Here is a 22,533-nt window from a genome sequence, read left to right as displayed (position 1 = left end):
CTGTCAAGCATCACAGAATTAGTAGGATATTATTTTCATATACAAAAAGAGAACTGAAGTGACAGCATACAAGTGATAACCACAAATATACATTAAAAATCCCAAGTCCATGGAACTGCGAATTTCCCAAGAAAAAGCTTTAGCCCATATTTACACAATTTCCTTCTTCCATATATGCCAAGTAAATCACAAGAGCTGGCTGTGATAAAACGTTCTGAGCATTTCCTTCCCTGGCTGAAACCAGAGATATGCTACCAGTCCCAAAATAGAAAATGCCTCAGCTTAAATTGACTACTAGTTCCCTTGATAATTTTGGTGAAAGTGAAGGTGGACAAGACAACTTTGCTGGAGGAGTTCTTGAACTTATTAGATATTCCTAACATTTAGAGTACTGTACAGTTTTGGGGTTGGAAGAACTGAAGATCTTTATGGTAGACAGGTGTCACCATCTATGCCAACAGAAAAGGAGTAGAAGCACAAATTTAATGAAGATATTTCCCTGATGTTCAAATGCAGTTGCAGAAATTTCCTGGTACTCTCCCATACACCACATTGATACACAACACCTGTACAGAACGTTAAGCCAAACGGGTTGTCTTTAATAAAGAGTTATTGTGAATAGTATGCTATTCCACTAGGGAGCTAAGATAATCAACACTTTTTAAAATGCAGATTTAGTCCAAGATTGATTCCTTCTCAAAAAACCTAAATACTTTCTGAAAAAAAAGTTGAGTTTCACAGAAGGATTATTCTATGTGAAAAGAATTGAGGCATCTTTCAAACATTTCAAAATAAATGCATAATATTTGTGATTAGAAATTACTGAAACCGAACATTTGAAATATATAGACTGGAAACCTTAAAACAAAGACTTCAAATGTTGACTTTTGAAATTAAGGTAACTTCCTGTTTTACAGCCAGTCATAGTAGAACTTACTTGTATCTTTAAAGAATAGTGTGTATAATACAGCAGCCTTAAGGGTAAAATCACTGGTGTACGACAAGGCACTAAAGGTCAATTTTTAGAATTTAGTGTGGACTGTAACAACACAGAAGAATTGAAGCTCGGTGCTCTTGGTCTTTCGTGGCTACAGCCTCTGTGCTTGCTCCTTGTATTTAAGTTTCATAAATTGTTCAGAACTTTATCGATAGAATTAACAGTCAAAATAACACTTCTTAACATCTGGTTCATATTCTTGTCCCAGTTATGCTGGTGCAACTCTAAATTAAACAGAATGCCTTACTTGAATTCACTCTAAATTTATGATGGTATTCGGAAGAAGTGGACTTGGTTCCTGGTCTTTAAAAAATGTCAGTGTTTGCAGCCAAATAAAATCACATGTGGTTACATCCTCTGTGGCACAAGATTGCCATCCAGCGGTAATTCCCAAACCTGTATTTACTGAAAGCATTCCCGGACAGTTGACCAGCAGCCGGTACTGGTTTTACCTCCCAGTCTGATAGCTTCAGATCCAAACTCCAGATAGCTATTGCTGGGCTGAGAGGAACGTTTCTGTTTAAAATTCATAACTTATCTCTCTTCTTTTTTTTTTTTTTTTAACCAGTTTTCCATATTGAAATAGTTTAGACAATGAATGTAGATGGTTGCTTCCTTAAGAGCAAGAACATGCTGAAGGGGGCGGCCCCTGGCACAGCTACACTCAATACACACCACCATTGTAGGGCTGCAGCTCAGCTAAAACACTCTGCTGCTCCTCAGCCCTCTCTGATGGTGCAGCGTTAGTCAGATCTGAGAGGAACACACCAACACTAATTTAAGCATCCTTGTACAGAGCTTCACCACCTGCTCTGGAGTGCCCTGGGCAGGGGACGGAGCTGAGAGCGCGAGTGATCAAGCTTTGAGGCTGGTTTCATGTGAATACTTATGCACCCAGACATCAATGTGACTACAGATATCTTTGATCTGCAAAGAACAGGCCCTGAACTCAGACCTTCCACTTCCTGCATAAATGCTTTACCTGCTCTAGTAGATCATAAAACTGTCTTTTAGAGGGAATGGGTACAGTAGCAGTTGTGAAGACTCAGTCTGACTGGCATCCATTAGAGGGGTTTGAGGATTACCCCTTGAACTGAGCCACTCTGGAGACCTGAATGGAGACCACACTAAGTTTTTAGTTCCTGATTGAGTTAGGATATGAAAGAGTGCCAAGCTGCTTAGTCCTGTTGAACTGGTGCAGACCTAGGCACACAGAGAGGCTCTACGCAGCAGAGTATAGCCTATTAGAAGATAGGAAAGGTGGTTTGGGAATCTAGGCATGATGCAAGGTTAAACACAGCTCACTGGGGGTTTTCCATCTCTGTTTTAGATTTAAAAGCTCAAATTCTGCCCTAAACCCTTATTTTTTTTACTTGGTCTGTAGCCAATAAAATAAATTCTGGTTAAAACCTCGTGTAAAACCCCAGGCTGATTGTACTGATCCACCTTATTCTCTGTCTTACCCTCCCCCCATCTGTAGTGTTTTCCTTTGCAGTTAACTTACTCTTGCAATGCGGATGTGTATGAACAACTATGAATGATTCATGGGTCTGTTCGGCCTGATTGCCCTCAGATTACATCATTTCATACAATGTTCCCGTTGGTGTTCTACATGCATCTTACTTCTAAATAGAAATTAAGTTATCTGGGGTTGTAGAGGCACCATTGCAGTCAACACTTGCAAGGCCAAGCTCATCTCAGTGAACGGCCATTTCTGCCATGTTTCTTCAGGAGCTGCAGAAACAGGAAAATTGATACTTTAATTTCTAGGTACAGTTCCATTTTGATGCATCTCTTGCACTAGCATGTGAGATGAGATGCTGAAGGTCCAGGCTTCTCCTAGAGCAATACAACACTGCGGTTTCTCGCTCTAACTTCTGTAAGAGACCAGGGGGCTGCACGTAAAGAAACTGACAATTTCCCATTATTTCTATGACCACGTTCTACTTCACATTTCACTCTGCTCAAGAATGACCAAGTATACACTAAAATGGTACAAATAAATTATTTCACCTAGAATTGGTCTAGCCTAAGTAGTCATATCCAAAACTACCTGAATTATTAAGAAGCGTAGAAAAGAAATTAAACAAAAATATCTTGCATTGAAGGATAAATACTCAAATGCTGAAAATGAGACTCATTGTTAAGGACTGAAATTAATATGAAACAATGAGTCTTTTATGTGTCTTAGTTCCACAGTAGGTAAGCCAAAAACAAAACAGTGCCCTAAGACATTTTTGAAGTAGTTTGATTAATTTTCTGCTAATGAAACCAATGCTGCAATCAGCAATTCATTCAAAATTTAAGAAAAAAATTGAAAAAAAAATAAGAAGAAAAAACAATTAAGAAAAATTGTTTCAAAACAAAGCTTCAAAACAAAGCAGAATCCAAAATCCTATTACCAGAAACATAGGTAGTACTTGGTGTCTTTGGGATTGATACGTGCCCTCACATTTGTCCCATAAAACAGGACAAATCTTTAGCCAGTCTTTTCTTGGGTAAGCTGCTGCCTTCTAGATAAAATTTTATTGCTGGCTCCTGTGCACAGGTAGAGTAGCCTTATCTTCTTGGAATGGGAGTGCTCTGTCATTGCAAAAGGCTGCAGTGGGCAGTTGAAGTGATAGGATTAATACTGATTTGTTGTCCAAGGGAAGCTTTGGAGCAAAGGTGGGATTCAGAGACAATCACAATTTACATTTTCTGACACCTTTTTTTGAGGCTTGCTATTTCGGAAATAAAAAATATTGATTGAGGGGTGTTTAATTTAGTGAAACCTTGACAATTTTCATATTTGATCGGACTAGAAATGAAAGGACAACAGGCATAATCTCACCCTTTCAAAGGAAGAGTCAAAACAAAGTGCTCTCTGCAGATACTAAAGATCTGCCACCTCCTATTTCTAGTGTGGACAATACAACAACGGAAATAATTAGTTAATCTTTCGTTTAAATAAAGCATTTGGGGGAAAGGCTAAAAATAAACACTGATTCATTCCTTGTCAGGGAAGTTTCTCCTGTCAATTATCACATTGTTACTGCTGTTTTTAATCTAGTCAGATGGTGAGATTGGCAATCCTTTCTGCAGGGGCTTCTGGGTGTTATTTCGTGGAGAATCTTGCTTGAAGGACTGATTACTGCTTTTATGGGAGCCAGTGGGAGTTTGGCCACAGTCCTTCACGCATGTTAATTTGAGGGACTTCCAAATGTTAGCTAATGATCTCAGAGTTCTTTTTATGAAATATGTGTGGGTTTGTTTTGGGGTTTTGGTTTTGTTGTTTGTTTGGTTTTTTCTTGAATTCCTAGGAGAATGCAATTAAGAGGGTCTGGAGAAAGTACTGCACTGTAGCTCTGGACTGACCTCTAAATAACGCCTGAGTCTAAGCATGAAAAATTCAGAAGCACATATTGCTACCACACTTGGATATATTATACATAATATACTAACCCCAAATGTATTTGTATTATTCACATAGTGCAGGCCACATGCTTTGCATTGCTATGGACTGGGTCTATCTGTTGGCCTCCACCCACAGTTACTTGAAAAAGCAATTACATTCGTTCTTTTTTTTAGGAGCAATACTAAGGAAGAAGTAGTAGCCTCTGCCCCAAAGCAGAGAAACATGTCAACATGGAAAATAGAGGCACACGTGGGTGGGGGAGTTTCATTCCTGTTTTATGAAACCTTATGTACCTGTAAAGGAGAAACGGGGAAAAAAGTGAGCCGGTGGTAGCTGAAGCAGCCGAGCAGAAAGCCAAGGACACAAGTCCAAGCAAGTGGTGGGGCTGGAGCTCAGAAAAGCATGCAGAGGGATCTTTGGGCTAAACGCTGACTTAAAAGGGCTTGGAACGGAGCGCACAAACAAATACCACTGCCCGTGCTCCCCCTTCCCACCGCCGACAAAAAAAATATTTATATATATATATATGTTATATATATAAATATATGTTTGTTTCCGGCTGCATTCAGGCCAGAAACGAGATTTTATACGCTCTTGACTAAAAGGGCAGTGAACGACCACGGCACATTCCTCCTGGCAAGGCACAGAGCCCGCAGGACCCCAGGCCTCCCGGGCACAGCCTCCCCCGCCGGGGACCCGCCGCCGGGCAGGTCCGGCCGTGTCCCAGCCCCGAGCGCGTCCCCGCCCGCGGGACCCGCGGCAGCATCACCGCCCGAGCCGCCCCAACACCGCCCGAGCCGCCCCAGCGCCGCGCAGGCTCCGGGCAGCGGCCGCGCCCCCGCCGGCCCCGCCGCCCGCGAGAGGGGACGGTGAGCCCGGGGAGGGTGAGCCCGGGGAGGGGGGTCATTGCCGGGGGCTCCCGGACCCGCGGGGCGGAGGGCCCGCCGCCGGGGATCCCCCCTCGCCCCCGGGGTGGGCTGAGCGCCTGGGGCGGGGGGTGCCCTGTGCGGGCAGAGCCGAGGGGCGGCCGCGGGCTGGGTGCGCTCCCGGCCGCACGCCAGCTCACGGGATTCTGTTTTTCTTTCTTTTCTTCCCCTTCCGCACGTCCCTGTCAGGACGAGCCCAGCCGTGGTGGGGAGCAGAGGATCAGAGGCGAGGGCGGCGAGGCCTTGCCCGCGGGCGGTGGCCCCGGTGGCCCCCGCAGCATTCAGAGCCCGCCCGGTGCCCGCCGAGGAGCAGCAGCAGCGCCCGGGCGGCCGGAGCTCCGCCCGGAGGAGCAGGGGAAAGGCGGTGAGGGCTCTGAGAGCATCCATGCACGCCCAGCATCCCAGGGAGCACCGAGACAGCCCGCCAGTGCACACAGCGGCACTGCCGTGCAGCGGGGCAGGGGCACAGCTGTGCGCAGCTGGGCACAAAGTCGTTTCCATCCTAAGGTACGAAAGGAAACAAAGCGCATGAAAGGGAGGAAGCGGCGTCAGCGCTCAGCAGCCACGACACCGCTGGGGAGAGGGACCTGCGACTTCCCCGGTGCTGCGCAGGAGGTCCGTGGTAGGGACAGCCAGAGCTCTTTTCCTTGCTTCCAGTCTAGGAGATTCACCACCCTGCTTTTGCTCATTCCCTTTTCTACAATCAACGAGCATAAAGCACAAAATGCCTTCTACCGAGCAAAAGACAAACAAAGAAATGCAACCATCCAAAACCCAAGCCAATGTGCATCTGGCTTGGGATGAATACTGGACCATGTCATCTGGGAGTGAGAATTTTTCAGAATGCCAGACTCCAGTCCAAAATGGACCCTGTCATTTGGAGTCTGAATATGAACACAGCTTGCAAAACATTTTTTCAGGCTTCTGACAAAAGAGTTGGTCCTTCTTTTGCTCTGGTATCTAGGCTACATTGTTCAGCCTCATGCATATCACTGGTTTTATTCACATGAGTAATTCCATTTGAATTTGGAGCGACAACGTGTATGTGTAAAGTTACTCATATGCTTTCTGTCTCCTTTATATATTGAAATTATGTGGGTTTGGTTTTTTTCCTTTTGCTGGTGTAGCCCAGTAACTGTTGGCATCAAGGTTATTGTGAGCCATCACGGTTATTATTGCTGTTTGTCCACTGACACCTTTGTTTTCCTTGCCAAACTAAAATCCAGCTATGCCTCTCTATGCAATCTATTCCAGCTATGCAATTGTATCATCTGTTTTTATGCAACCATCTTTCACCTGACTGTGTAAATTCATCTTCCCTATAAAAGATCTTTTTGTACTCAGCTTTTCCTCCAGTCATGACTGACAGTCATTCCAGTTGTGCCATCTGAGTCTTTCTCACACAAGTCTCTCATGACTTCTTCCATACAGTGTAATCTAAATTCATACTGATTGTAACATGATATCTGGATGTTTTAATATTTGCCAGCTGGAACATTTTATTATTCTTATTGCCCTCTCTTTCCTCCTTCATATTTCTTCAAGCTACAGCTTCTGCTATTCTCATAACCTTGTTTGTCTTCTCTATCTCATTGATACATGTTTGTCTAAGGGCAAAATGTCTCAGGGACAAGAAAAACACAAATGTTTATCTTCCATGAAGTGTGGCATTAAGTTTTAAGTGTGGGTGAATGTTTTATTAGATGCTTCTTTTCCTCAGTCAGGGAATAGAAAGAACAAATAAGTAAAATTCAGTGCAGACTTTTTGCTTTTAATGGAAGATAATAGCTTTTCACTGATATGCTCTCAGCTGTAAAGTATATACTCTAATATCCTAATTTGTGCCTGAGGAGAGAAGGCAGGCTGGGCAGCCACTGATTCCTTTTGTCAACCAGAGTCTTTCTTCCTAACCTAGAAAATATTGTGCATTACTATGAGTAGAGCCTCCCTTAGGAAATAAAGTATTTTGAAGTTGTTTCAGCAGCAGGTCACAAGCTGTCAAGAAGATGCATTCAGTCACACCTAAGGACAGATTTATTACATTCGATCTCCAGGGCATCTGCCTACTGGATCTTGAAAGAACCCAGCTGGTTAGTTTTTGTGAAAGCCCCAAATGATGCCTTCTAGGAACATTGAAAGCTGCTATTTCCAGGGGAAGGGGTGATGACCCCTGTATTGAAATGACCTGTTCCAGTGGTGACAGGACAAATTACTTCCAAGGAAAGGGTAAAAGGCCAAATACATCTTGAGACTGTGCTATGATCGTGGCAGGAGTTTCTTATTTCTTTTATCTTAAAATGTGAGAACCAGGAACTGTATTTCCTCCCTCTGTCATATCTAGAGCATGAAAAATCACCTGTTTGTCTCCAGTAACTCCTGAAGAGCCGTCTTCCTGCAGGAACACTTGACAGTCAGGGTGTCCGTCCCAGCTATGTGGCAAGACCACAACAGAGACTGAGTTCTGCCTATGGATGGAGGGTCCTAAACAGGATCCTAAATAAGATCAGAAAAGCAGATTAGATTCCTGAAGTAAATATTCTAATAAGGACCAACCCCCCCCATACAGTCTTTGATTATGAGCATGAACTTTTGATCAGGCATGGCTGGTGCCCTGGATTTATATATCCATAACATGCTATACTTGTGCCACCTATGGATGTGTATTTAGGGAAGCTCTTTCTCAGAAACTGCATTCAAAATTGAATTGCAGTCAAATGATTATTGCAGTGCTGGAAATCATAATTAACAGATTACCTAAGGAGATCTATTAATCAAAACTATATATTCTGATTTTTATTTATTAAAAAGCCTCATTCTAAAAAATGAAACAAAACAAACAAACCAAACTCACCAACAACGGAAATTTTAAGTTACTAAGGAAATTAAGGTGGTATAGATGTATCTATTTTTGTCTGTACCATAAAATATATTTCAATACTGTGGCAAAGGTAATTTTCTGATTCATATACTACAGGTGTATATAAAAATGTAACAATCCCAGAAATATTTTAAACATTGAATTTCTTTTTTCCAGTTACTACCTCCTCCACCATATTTGGGAAATAGATGAAATATTTACTGTATTGCTCCAAGTTTGTATTTTTGTATTTGTTTCATTAAAAATTAGAAATATACCTAGCACATAGAAAATACAACTGGATATATTTATACTTCTTTATTTAATATGTTAATTTATTACTACTAAAGAACTCACTTGGTAGTAGAGATGAAGTAGTGCTACACAGCACTGCTGACTGCAAAAGATTTTCTTTTCTGGGTGAAAGCTTCTAGAAAAAACCCAAAAGACAATATATTAGCAATGTCAATTTGCAAAATTTAATTTTGGAATGATATGCAAACATATAAATTTATTATGAACTTTTAAAATTAGAGCTTTAAGATTAATGTGATCTGAATTAAAGAAATGCAGTACCTTGCCTGCAGAGCTCCAGAAACAGGCAGTGAGCTTTTCTCAGGGCGAGATCTGTGATGCCCTTGTCTGTTTTGCAGTGAAGATGCCCGTGCCCTAGGCAGGACTCCAGAAGTAGCAGTTACATACAGAGGCTTACAGCATATAGAAACTGTAATTATGTGTGGCTGTTTCAGAAGAGTCACGCCCTTTAAAATACCTGCTCACTTCAAAAAGCATTTTGAAGCACTAGATAATGTTTGCGAATACTACCTTAAACTTGATAAAATTCAACTTAGAGTTATTCAACATAAATGCCTCACAGTTTTTCTGTAAATTTTTAATATCTCCACTCTAAGCTTTAAACAGACAGCAGGGTTGTTACTGTTTTACTTGAAAGTAACTGTAATTCTTCTGAACCCTGAAATCAGGATGGAGCCGTGTCCCCTGCTTTGATTTGTTATTTTACAAACCCTCTTTCTGTCCTTCAGCTTCTCCCTGTAAGGAGCAGTACTGCTTTCCATCTCCTTCCTTTTGTCTTCAGTGCTTCAGCTGTAAGCTCAGACATGTAGTAACTGCATTTTTTTACAACACAGAGCAAAGCCAGGCCCTTATTTCAATTCAGAATCCTAATAATACAGAAATATTACAGATACCCTATGGTCTTAGAGCCATTCGGACTTCTAGGTTGAAACTCTAAAGCTGAGCTTCTCTGAAAATTAGTTCCTATATTTTGAAAAAAAAAAACAAACAAAACAAAACAAACCCAAACCAAAAAACCCCAGACTAGAAACAGTTCATAGCATCTTGAGTTTAGGAAATAATAAAATAGCAAACCTGAGGATACTAAAATTTATCACACATATAGTAAAAGCATTGCAAGTAAATGTGATATACTGAAAAAAAGCCTGGATTTTTTAAACTATTCTAAACAAGTTGGGTGTGTTTTTAAAACTTTGTAACTGCCTTGCAAGTCCTCAGTCAAAGTTTCCTCATTCATGCAGGCAGTCCTAATGGAACAAGCATTACAATAAAAGCACCACAGGAAGGGTTTCTATGATAAGTACAAACAGGAAGATCTGTTATTGTTTTTGAAGAGCAGTAAAACAGCAAGTTGCCCAGTAAGAAAATGCATGGAGAGGTTCAAGGCTTCAGTTCAGAAAACTGGGTCATTAACAAAAAATCCCCAAAACAGAACAAGATTTCCTTTTTTTTCCCCGCCCCAATATGAGTGGTTTCTTATCTCATTATATTTCAAAAGGCTCAATCATTTTAAAAATGAAACTTTTCTGAGTATATTGAAAACAGATGGAAATGAATCAGGGGGCTGAGGCAGAAAAAAAGCTTTAATGAAGATCTATTTAAGCAATACTTTAAATAAATAAATAATTTGTCTGAGAAAACACATCTTACAGAAATATAAATAATTATATAATGATCATATAAACTACATTTCCTGATGTAATTCCTGTCTTGCTACATTTCCTGAATTATTTGTATTATGAAACAGTAGTGGGGCACCATTAATTGATACGCACTCAGTGCTATAGTTACTGTGCTAATTGCAGCTCTCCAGGCCCTCGACTCACAGCTCCTCCAGCCCTTTAACAATTGGGATTGATTGCACAGGAGCTATTTTTAGAATGAAATGGCAGAAGAGTTTGGAGAGCAGCAGACATTTTTGTGTGTGCTACAGCTGTTTCGGGGAAAAAAACGAGTTGGATAAAAATGTTCTGAGTTGTCTTTTTGTATATATTTTTTTTTAATTCTGCTGAAGTTAGAGCTTCCTATTGGATAACTGGTTTTGTAGCAAGTTGAAGCTGAGGTCAGTGTTGCATGACACAGAGGACATCCCTGGTGACATTGTTCTCAGAAGAGTAGCAATTTTCTTTTGGAAATGGCACTGTTAAGGTTGACAGTAGACGAACTCTGGTGAGCCTGGTTCTATAGAAAGGCAGTCCAGGAGTCACGTTTGCATTTTAAAATACCAGTGATGAAAGGCAAGATTCATGATTGACTTCGTGGGTTTTTTTCCCCAACTCTGAAATGAAGCAGTTTGTTAACTGAGTGTTAGTGAGTGTAGGTCTGCTTCCAAGAATGCTTCAGCTGAGAGTAAATGGCCATGATTCCCAAGGGTTAGTTGATGCTTAGAAGGTGTGACTGGGAGGAGACACACGTTCAGTTCATCCCAGATCGGCCTTTTGTTACCCCATCCAGCATTCCTGCCTTACACAGAGTTCAGCTGGGGTAGATAAACAGCTAGACAGGATTTTGTTGCTACTCTACTATAGGAAATCAGGGCTGTCTTCTTCTCTGAATGTTTGTGTAATAGAAGGCAAGGTTTGTAGGAAGAATAACAGGCACAAATACGTAGGAAGAGGGATAATGCTTTATAGCTGAGGAAAAAATCCCTCAAGGGGCAAGGCGATTTTACTTTTGTAAAGTATTAATAACCTATCACCTTTTTCACAGTAAATTATATCAATAATAGTAATACCTTGGCACTGTCACACAGCACTGCATCAGCAAATGTGAAGTGCTGTACTAAGGAAGTGACCGTCCCCATTTAGCTGTGGAAGTAAATGAATTGGCTGTGGTTACACAGAAGCTTGGCAGAGTTAGGGAGAGAATCTGTGTTTCATGACTTCAGCTGCTTTTCCCTTTTCAATTTCATGCCAGAAAGCATTATGGACTTACACACCTGTAATGTGTCACTACTTCATAGCTGCTAATTCCCCTGGAAATGAGAAATGCACACGTTGGTAAACGTTGCCCATCTTTGTATCCTTTCAGAGAAAATACAAAGAATAGACTTCAGTTTTTACTGTAATAGCTTACAATACTGGTTTGCATAAAAAAAGAATAACAAAACTTGAGTAGTTAATCTTGCCAAAAAATGCTGCAAGAGATTTCCAGCATCTTTTTGTCGCTGAATACATTCCAGTCTTACAAATGATAAATTTCAGAGATAAATTGGATGATAAATGAACTCAGATACATTAATTTCATATTAATATGAAATATGACTATCTTCTGTATTAGCCTGTTTTACTGCAATCTTTGTTTTTCCTCAAATTATGTACAACTTGCCCTGGACTTAAAAGTTACCATTAGATAAATTACCACTTAAGCAGGTAGATTGTGGTGTAAAGGTCTTCCTTCTTTCCCCCCAGATTTTATGTTGGCACTTTGCTGACAGTTACTTCCCAAGTGGGAATGGCCACTGTACAGGGCAGCTGTGAACTGGAGCAGCTGAGTTTTGGATACACACCTTGCCTCTACACCTGGTGGAGCAGCAAAGGGGGGCAGATCTGCCAGTGCTCATCTGCTACAGCCTCGAGGAAGGAGGTGGTGTGAAGGGACAACAGAGAGCCTCGTTGTTATGGATGGAGGGAGGGATAGCTTGTGAATTTGCCTAGGACAAATCCAGGCTTTCAGGAACAAGGGAATACTTGAACACAGGAGAAAACATTTGAAGAAGGGGGTATGCTGTTGTGCTGCTTGATATATAATCCCCTCCAAACAAGGGATGTTGGCACAGAGGCAGAGTACTGAAAACTCTGTAAAACAAAAATGTTGCTTTCAGTGCAGCAGTGAAACAGAAGACATGCAGGATTCCAAGAGAAAAATAAAAAGGAAGGCTTATCACAGAAGTACATAGAAAAATAAATAAAGGGTTATGTAGCTGTTACTCAGCATGTTTATGAACATATAAACTGTTCTACAGAACAGAAATATTTTATAGCTTTTTTCTTTTGTATTTAACTGCTCGTTCATCTTTGACTCCAAGAGAACATTGCTCATTCCTTTTTATAACACGGCAACTTTTGATGGAGATGTAAATACTTTGTATTCTCCACCCCCTTCCCTGAAATCAGACACACACAGGGCAAACGGCTTATGTTGGCCTTCCCTAGCATATGTGTGGCTAAATATAGTTTTGCACAATGAACTTCAAGGCACAGTTCATATGTCTGAAGTCACACTGTGGCAAAGTGTCTAGTAAAAACACTTGCATATAGATCAGAAGAAGAGGGCTTCATTTTACCTCCTTGGACATTGCTGGATTTGCTGGGAAAATTTCCAGCCTTTGTCACTGCTTTGCTCTATAAGGCCATGGGCAGCAGCTGACATGAACGTTCTCTGTGGATGTAAATGGTTTTACTGCTGTATATCCAGGGCAAATTTGGTATTTCTGCTGTGTTGCTTGTTTGCGTTTTTTAAATTAATTTACTTAGAAATAATTGTGCCAAGTAGGCATAGGTTTTTCACATTTACCCTGGAAATAGTCTTCAATCAAAAGCATGGATTTGCTGCATGATCATTATGGTGAGCTGTGACTTTATCTATGACTTTATCCACTGGGATTCTAAATACATGCCTACAATAAACTGGAGAAGTTAAGTATGGAAAACACTGTAACTGCGGAAGAACAGGCATTACTTTGCAGTACTGAAGAGTTAACTGTGTGTCCATACTGACAGACTCTCACCTATCTATTTCCATCCTAGGTTCTCAATGCAGCTGGAATGTGGCTTTCACTGGAAGAGTCTTGGAATTGGGAGACTTTGTCACCTCATTTGGTGACATGTGTCTCCTCAGAGACATTACCAACGCAAATCGCAGCATTTGCTCTAATGCTGATTTTTTTTTGTGTGTGTTTGCTTTGTAAAATAATCTACGTTAAAATATATCATAGTCACTCTTTTGAAGCAGATTATTAGAGGAATGTTTTCCTGGTATTTGTGTCTTCACAGAACACAGTGACATCTTGTGGCATGGGAAGGGCTAGTGTCATTTTTTCCAGATCCACCCTCATTTCAGCAGGTTTAGAGATAAAAGTCTACACAAATTCTGGACAACTGCTAATGCATTACTTTTATCTCTAATATTCACTCTTTCAATTATTTTTTTTAAGGACATGTTTGTTTTAAATATTTTAGTAGTGAAAAAAGACCAAGCCTTGGTTTCTACCATATCACAAACCTAGGGTGTTGGAGTTTATCTCTTCAGCTCACCGATATTCTTTGGAAAACTTTCAGCTCCAGTAATATTCCTGTCCCAGCCTCACAGATATAAGACTCTGAGAGTCAGAATTTCAGATGCTTTCCTTAAGTTAGTGTATTATCACAGATGGACAAAATTGTCATGTTGCTTTTGATGGGACTGAAAAGAAAACACGGTAATATTTTATTGCAAGGTAGAGACTTTTCTTTTTTCTTTTTTTTTTAACCTTAAATTACTTTTTGTCTTTTTGCAGACCAAACAGGGTTTAAGCCCTGTCTCTGATGTTTTGGGAACCTCCTCTGACATGGCTGCCCTTTACAAGTTGATCCTTGGATAAGATCCTAGTTGTCAGCATGAAAGGAAAAACTGAACGCTGTGGCTGGAAATCTGCCCCCCAGCAGAAGCCCTGTCCCTGCGATCGATATAAACACGCCTGTGTCGTCTGCAGAGGGTTTGTTTATCTCCATGGAGGGCGGAACACGACCAGTCTGAGGGATTTTTGGCGCTACAACATCGGTGAGTTGGTCCCTTCACCTGTATGTCAGGATAAGAGATTCTACATCCAGTCACCGTGAAACTGGGGATACTCCATAGTTATCAGATTATTCCCATTTAAAGTATCTCCATAAAAATAATGGATAAACTGCATTTTGTTCATTGGGCAGATGGTATGTGTTCGCTCCTGTTGCAAGTGTCTCAGAAAGTTTAGATTTTAGTTCAGTTCCTTTGGGGTTGTTTTTTGTTTTTTTCTTGACCAGAAATACTGAGTCATTTAAATTATCCTGGTTCTAGCAAGGGATATCAAAGAGCTTTCCTGACTCTCTTGTGCAGGAATAGTTTATGCATGTAAAAGAGCACAAAGGCAACACATGAATACAATACCTTGTAGGTTTACATTAACAATGCACTATCAAGTATGACCCTTTGTTTTATTTGACTTAATATGTGGTCTGACTTGTACAGTTGTTGTTTCTGAAATAAACCAGAATTTTCCTGGAGTTCATTATCATGGACTTGTTGAGTTTTGATGTAATAACAATTAAAATACAAGCAGTAACAACATCAATTTCTATTACATTTAAATTTGCTAAATAGAAAAATGCATATATTTAACTTTTGGGAACTTCTTCGGAACTAACAGAGAGGAAAGATGACAAACCACTTCATTTTCCTCATTGAACTGGCAGCACAGCCACATTCAAAGCTCATCTTTTCACCTTTTCTCAAATGTTTATGTCGAGGGCACCACTTAACTTCAGCTTTGGTTTATAGCGAAAAATGAATGGGAAATGCTGGATTGCTCAGGAGATGGTCCAGAAGAATTGGAAGAACATTCAATGGTGGCTTATAAGGTAGTAGACCAAGATTTATATTATCCATATCCTCACATTTTATTTCCTACTATATAATGTGATAAAATGCCATAGATTATTGTACTGAAAATACTACACCCAGAAAATATTTTTGTGTTGGTGCAGTTCTGGATGTAGCTGTACCAATGTTTTGGAATCTTTCTGAATAAAGTGACAGTAATTTCCTCAGACAGTGCTCAGTATGTAACAGTAATACAAGATAAAGACCTTGGCAGCACATTCTTTGACTTAACTGTACAGTTGTAACAGTTGCTCTGAATTCATTTGCATGATCAGCTATGGCATAAAAACATTCACTTAAGAGCTTGCATAGAAGAGGGACGGGGGAGTGAAGGCAAATAAGAATTACAGCCTTGTCTGTGAGGGGAAAACAGAATTTAGGATATCGGGAGCTGCAATGCAATGAAATATTTCTATAAACATGCAAAATCTAATATTACCTGAGCAGTGAGTCAGAGAGCTCCAGATCCACATCCTTGAAGCTGTCCCAGGCTGACAAGGAAGTAAGTGGTTCTGGAATGCTGTCCCCGTTAGAACAGCAGAATATTCATCAGGGTTTCCTACTGGGAGAGAATAAAGACATAATTAAAAGTTGGTGGCTTTTTGGGATTACCTCTTTAATTGTTAACAGATCATCATACACATTACTGTTAATTATATTTTGGTGATAGCAGCCTTTTCATTTAGGAATTGTTTTTAAAATTATTTTCAGTGACAAATATTTTTCATTTTGCAGGGCAACCTGTATATTTTTGGTGGGATGGTGGATTCTGCTTTCACACAAGCAAAAACTCCTCTCTGGACATATGACATTGGTATGATACACAGTAACCAGTTTTTTTCTGTGGGACATTCCAAGTCCATAGGTACTAATAAACAGTAAGAACCAAACTATTTTCTGCTGCTTGTAGCATAGCCTTTCCCCAAGCTTTACAAGACGTAATGTGTGTAATACTGTGTGCATATTTTCCCCCTAAAATTAGGCTGTTAAGCTATCAAAAAGTCAGCTCTTACTTCAATTACAGAATTGAATGTGAAAGTTTTATGTATTTTAAGGTCTCAGAATTTCCATTCCTCCTGCCTCCTTCTGAAGTTTACAATTTGATCATAAAACCCAATAATTCATGTAGTATTTAATTTTTTTAATGTTACATGAATTTTAAAAACCAAGCCCTTTGTTTTATTACGGAAGAAGGCAGTTTAGTAAAGTATATCTCATTTTGTAATTTTACTGAAGAAACACATAAGATGGAGCAGGAAAAATCAAGTATAATTAAATAAGAAGATGGGTAATCACCATCAACATTTTATAACACAGGTTTTCTTCTCGTAAGAACAAACATTTGGGATGTCTTAAGTGTGTATTCTAATAAAAGCAGTGCAGCATTTGAATTTAATAGCAATGTCATAATTGATTGTGTTCTCCCTTTGGAAATCCTGCCTATAGTAATGGCTGCTTATTTTGATGTCGGAGGAGGAAAGAGAGAGATACTGAGCTCTTCTTGAGCTGGTAAATCTCGTGACCAGACCAAGATTTAAGTTTCCTGGCTTCTTTTGCTACTTCACTATGTAAACTTAAGTCAATGGGGTTTTTTCAATCCTTCATTTGTGTGTTCCACCATTAGTCTGAGATACCTGCTGGAAAAACAGAGAGCCTCAGATAGAACATATTTTAAAGGAGAAAGCATCTTATTACTCACAGTATTTATCAGTGAAAACTGGGAATGAGTTATTCAAAATGTGTTGTGTGTCTAGCTTTTTCATAGTTATTATTTAAAATCCTTTGGCAAGTGTAGCTTTAAGTAATGCAAGCTTTCACTGCTTTCTCATTCTACCTCTGGTGCTGGGTACCTGATATTTTCTCTCCTTCATGGTGATCACAAATCTGTGATTTCTGACTGTTATTTGGGTGCTACCCTTAGGGGATCTATGAAAAAGAACAAGAAAGAATAATGCTGTTGTCATAAGGATAAGTAGAAGAAGCCATACGTTCATTAGGAAATCTGGGAGTCCTGCAAGTTCAGATAATGCTGAAAATCACAGGTTACTTCTGCATTGTGAAATTTAGCCTTAGGAAACAGGAATACAGTATGGTACCTCTATGATTCAATATCGGGTAAGGATACAGGAAAATCATTCCAACTGTGTCTCCTGCGAGTCTCTTGGTGCTGTTGTCTTAGCAGGGAGCAGATTTCTTCAGCCTTGTCAGTAGAAAACGCCAGGATGAGACTTACTTGAAAATTAGATGTGTAATTTGAAAAATTACTGTTGGAGGAGTGTCCTCTTGTGGTCCAGGAACTAAACTGCGCTTTATTAAATCAATTCCCTAGATTCCACAAGATGGACAGAGTGCCGTAACGTACCAGCAGAGAAGGAGGTAAGGAGCCAGGAAGTGGGGAATGTGTGAATCAAATGCCTGTTGCTTTGTTGATTAAACAGATTGCTTTGAAATATGTTCCCCCAAACAGTTCCAATCTCATCTCTTCAGAGACATGTGGCTATACTTTATTTCTTTGCACTTTCAATAACTAAGGCTTTTTCCTTCTTCAAAACAGTGTTTAAAAATACTGCTCTTAAATTTTAAGTCGTATATGAGAAGTTAAGTCCTCTTCTCTGCTGCTGCTTCTGTTTTTCTGAAATCCTTATCAAGAATACTAATTTTAAATGGAATATTGCAACCATACGTGAAGCCTGTGCTTTTAAAAGTAGGGTTGTGAAAACAGATTGGCAGTCACACTAATACATTTTGGAATGTGAAGTGCTGCAGCATTTTTCATTTCTTCAGTCTGAACACGTGGACTCACCAAGTTACTGCCACTTCTAATTGAAACCTGAGTGGAAGCGTTTAGGTCTTGGTCTTCTGAGATTGGTTTTATATCACTACATGTAAAGAATCACTCATTTTTTGCTACTGAAACTTTGTCCTCAAAATGTTTCTACACCTTGAAATTACACACAAAAAATTATTAAGATGTGACACAGTTGCTGCTCTGGTTACCTGTGGTGGAGGACTCAAGAGAAAGTTTGGGACTGCAGGGTCATTTGTGGGGGGAAAAAAGGGTGTATTTCCAAGACAGACATTGCTACTGATATGACTTAACAGGCTTTTGTCTTAAATTGTTTTAGAGCTTGGCACCAGCTAACAGAAAAGGTCACAGTGCAGTAGTGTACCATTCCAGCATGTACATCTTCGGGGGATACTTTGGCATCAAAGGCATTTCGCAGGAATTTTGGACTTTCCATTTTGGTAAGTTAAAAAACTAGGATAAGGTTTTGATCCAGTATAAAACAACAACTGCTGCAGGAGAGCATGGCCTTCCCTGTTAGGAAAATTCTTATCAGTAGAAATGCTGTAAATTAGTTTTGGCTGCTGTTTGGCAGCATTTAATGATGAATTCTGTCAATTCAATTAATACCCGGCTGAAATTAGACTATTACACTGGAAGAAGTTTTACAGTATTTGCCAATTTTAGAGGAAAATCAGGGATAATGCTTTGTTCATTATTCACTAAATTCTTCAAGGATTACTAAAAACTTTCAGGAGCAGCAGAGACCCTGACTTCAGCCTATTAATGCCATCTTTTGAGTCTCAAATCTCAGACTGACCGTCGGGAGCCCAACCTTTCAGGAGATGCTTTAATTAGCATATTCATCATCAATCTGGTGTTGCAAACCAGATGATTCCCAGAGACTTCTTAAATGGATAACTTTTGTTATCTGGTGGCCATTTTGTCATTATTTTGAAACAAATGATGGGTTTATCTCATCCTTCATTCCCTCACAGGGAGAATAAGCACAGACATTAATGAAGTTTTTGTTGACTGATTTTTCCCCTCTTACAGCCAGGAAAGTATCTTTCTGTGTCAGAGTTAATGAATTGAAAAAGCCGTAGGAAAAACTGCTCTGTAAATAAAATTTCCATGGCATCTGTCATATAGCATCTGACATTTTCATTAAAAGTTTATTTCAAAACCGATTTTTTTAAATGCACTTTTTCAGTGTCAGAATTTAAGCTTTTAGCTCATACTGAAATAAGCTCAGAGCAGAAACCTTTATTCTCCAATTGAATAGTTACTTTTTTCTTGAAATAAATCCCTTCTCAAATACTCAACTAAATCTGAACCATCTATAAATTAGTATTTTCTTTCAGACACAGGAAAGTGGTTGTGTGTTTCCAGCCCATCTCACAACACTGGTCCAGGACCTCGGCATGGCCATTCTGCAGTGGTTTATCATACTGGAATGTACCTCTTCGGAGGACTGATGGGGCTGAGTGAGCAGAAGGACTTGTGGAAGTGGGACTTTGTAAGCAGCAGCTGGTCCAACATCAGAACAAGGTAAACTGTTTTATGTGTTACACTACATGAGCAGAGAAAGAAAGAATTTATCTTATCATTTGATACTGCAGGCAGGTGGAGGGGGAGGCGGTGCCCTTTTGGCGGATGTAGGAATTGTTCAGATCAAGATATGGTGCTGCTGCCATCCCTGGGGCTCCAGTTGGCCTTGCTCAGAAGAGCTATTGGCAATGCGTTGATGCAGCTGGCAGCAGTGTAATTCTGATGTCCCAATGCAGCTGTTCAGCAGCCATTCTTCTGAGCCAAAAGGAAAATGGAGGCTAAAATCAGCGTTAAGTTTCTTGTTGGTCTCCTCTTAACTGCTGCTTTCTCTTATATTTAGCCAAGGACCTCCTCCAGTGGTAGGTCATGCTTCAATAGTCTGCAAAGACTCTATGCTGATTTTTGGTGGAGGGATTTCAAATTCCAGTCCTAATGATGACCTCTGGAAGTATCATTTCCATACACAGACATGGAAGAAGCTTAGTAGTACTGCAAACTTTCCTCCTAAAATGTATCACTGCATCTTAGGAATTGGTGTTGATTTCCAAACTACCTCAGATTTCACTAATACATCCCCCAGCCACTGGAAGAACGATCAGAAGGACCATGGCCAGCTGGTGCCCATCCCGAGGCACACTCGCTTTGGCAACTACTTCCGCCAGCGGCCCACAGACAGGGCATGTGGCAGCAAGGAGAGCAACGCCATTGAAATGAAAACCTTCAGCTTGCCTCTGGAGCCAGTGGGCTCCCGCACATTTCAGACCACCTCAGAGGCAGAACTGGACCCAAACAGAGACACGAGCCTTTTGACAAAGGACGAGTCTCTCCCTCTGTTTCCCTCTTCAGAGAGAGAAACTCTGGCTGCCGCTCAGGTTGTGGGTGAAGAGGAGGGAAGTGACTGTGGGTGCGCGACCGCCGGGGATGAACTCGGCAGCAGCACCAACACCCTGCTGCTCATCGGGGGCAAACCTTTGTCCAGCTTCACTGAGATCTCCTTCAGACAAATGGAGTTCGATAGCTCGTGATCGCTTTGATTACAAAGTGAAAGAATAAATTTCCACCACCGTGGCAGTAGGTGGAAAACCAACTGCTTGCAACTGTCTTCAGCTTCCTATCAGCATACTTGGGAAAAAAATAATTAAACCTTCTCATACTTGCTGTGAACAGATTTTTTACAATGTTAACGAAACCCAACATATATTTAAGTCACAACTTGCATGTAAGTTGTGATTTCTGAGAAGAGCTTGTTGGAATGCTGCTCTTTTTGTTACTTTTCTTCTGGTCAGTTCATATCCTTTCAAATTGCAGTGGCTGATGCTGCCTTGAAAATCAGAACTACAAGTAACCCCTACTGGCTCCACAGCTGCCATTTCAGGGTCAAAGCTTGCTCATTTTGCACTTGTATTAGAGGGAAATACGGTCACATTTGAGGGATTTGATCAATCTTAATGGCAACATTCTCTAAGTTTTTTAAGATTTTGCTTTCTTGAGTGTTATTTGCACAATATATTTGCAACAAGAGATAGCCTTACAACACCACAGGAACCAAATGAACAAGTTAGTGAGTGAAATCTAGAAGATATTCAAGGATTGTATATAAACCACGAGTGCCCCCTGAAAATCATCTGCAGCCTTAGACCAGAGGAAGTACATTATATCTGGAAGAACAAAGGAATTGCCAAGTGAGTGTTGGCTTTAATGACTGAGCACAGGATCAAAAGGGTTTGACTTCCCATAACGGGGTGGGGGGACAGAAAGAGGAGGGCTTGACAGGAGTGGCACAAAGCATGGGCTGTTCTGATTGGTAACTCCTGTTTTAGCCACAAAGGGATTTCTGCTTTTCCAACTCCCATCTCTCTGTTTGTCAACTCAGGTAGTGATCATTACACATTTCCCCTCTATCTGAGTAAATCCTGAGTTCATGTATAATTTTTCTTTGCTGAAAAGAAAAAGTGGTTTTTTTGAAAGACAGTATTGTCCAGTGTTCCAAGCATTTATTTCCATAGAAGTTACTAAGATATGGCCTTCTGACAGAACTTCAGCCATCTGTAAGAAATGCTGCTGTCTGAAACGACTAGAAAGTGTAATACTTCTGAATATTTGAAAAGATTGCTTTTTGAAAGTTTCATAGGAATAAAGGATTTCAAGTGAGAATGTTTACAGATACTTTTCATCATCTCTTCACAAGTAGCTGTCACATGAATTCAATGGGAAAATTACAGATGAATTCGCAAAAAGCTACAAGAGTTATTTGGACCATTCGTGACCCTTATTTGGAAACGGAGAGGATTGTACTCTTCCATTTAAATAAAGCCTGCTCTGTTTCCTATCAGTGTGTGCTTATTTTCTCTACTTTCACAAATCTAAAATGTGTATTTGTATTTTCAAACTGAATAAAGAACTTACCTTTCTGAACAAGGAACATGATCCCACAAGCCCCAGTCATCTCCTAGCACTTCAGCCAGCCTCGAGGGTTGCCCAGGATTTGAATTTCTGCTCTAAGAACAAGAATTTCCCAGTTTGAGGAGGTTTGTTCGGAAAGGACTTCAGTACAGCGACTGAGCTGAGCATGTACTGAGCACTGCAATCTTAAATCAGCAGCTTGTTTTCCTTTTGCTGGCTGACATGTCTGTTTTGGCATTATCCTGAGAGCTGCCATAACATACAGGCTTTTATCAAGGATTGACAAGGGAAGGAAATTTAACTGGAAAGGGAAACAATAAACCAGTGACTCTTCCAAGTCACGCGAAGGCCTCCCGGCAGGTAGAGGTATCCTGGGGATGTGCAAGAGCCCCAGGAAAATGCCATCCAGCCTCTGTCACTCCTTTCTTCCTCCCCCCTCAAACTCTCTTCCCTTTGGCAGCCCCACGAAGGGTTTAACATTTACTCAGAGCCAATGCAGGCAGGACATGAGCCAGCCCAAAGGCAATGGCTTGGCACGGGGAGGAAAAAGCAGCTTGCAGAGTGTGCCCATCTCCCCATCTCCTCCCCTGGCCTCTGCCCGTGTGCCAAGTCAGGTGGCTGCACCAGCACCTTGGGCACCGCTTCTTTACCGGAGATCCCAAACCTCTCAGGCTGACCTGATGC

At 40.6% G+C, this 22,533-nt stretch overlaps 1 protein-coding gene across 4 annotated transcripts; it reads left to right on the top strand.

Annotated features, from left to right (window-relative positions):
• Positions 1–5,335: 5,335 nt before the first annotated feature.
• On the top strand, positions 5,336–21,778 carry LOC113990299 (leucine-zipper-like transcriptional regulator 1). Of its 4 annotated transcripts, XM_039381603.1 has the most exons (9): positions 5,336–5,684; positions 5,828–5,935; positions 13,990–14,252; positions 15,009–15,088; positions 15,846–15,975; positions 17,440–17,486; positions 18,236–18,356; positions 19,260–19,446; positions 19,787–21,778. In XM_039381603.1, the coding sequence occupies exons 3-9, from the start codon at positions 14,090–14,092 to the stop codon at positions 20,469–20,471; spliced, it is 1,413 nt and encodes a 470-aa protein (XP_039237537.1). In that variant the 5' UTR covers positions 5,336–5,684; positions 5,828–5,935; positions 13,990–14,089; the 3' UTR covers positions 20,472–21,778. The 4 variants fall into 4 exon arrangements, with proteins under 4 accessions (XP_039237537.1, XP_039237534.1, XP_039237543.1 ...); XM_039381600.1 differs by having other exon boundaries at positions 5,336–5,942; XM_039381609.1 differs by having other exon boundaries at positions 5,337–5,935; positions 20,027–21,778.
• Positions 21,779–22,533: the final 755 nt, after the last annotated feature.

The sequence above is a fragment of the Pipra filicauda genome, unplaced genomic scaffold (assembly GCF_003945595.2).
Source record: "Pipra filicauda isolate LSUMZ 115617 unplaced genomic scaffold, ASM394559v2 scaffold10_size6260569_pilon, whole genome shotgun sequence".
Lineage (NCBI taxonomy): Eukaryota > Metazoa > Chordata > Aves > Passeriformes > Pipridae > Pipra > Pipra filicauda.
Note: the sequence above shows the minus strand (reverse complement) of the source record. Positions and strands in the feature narration are given on the sequence as shown.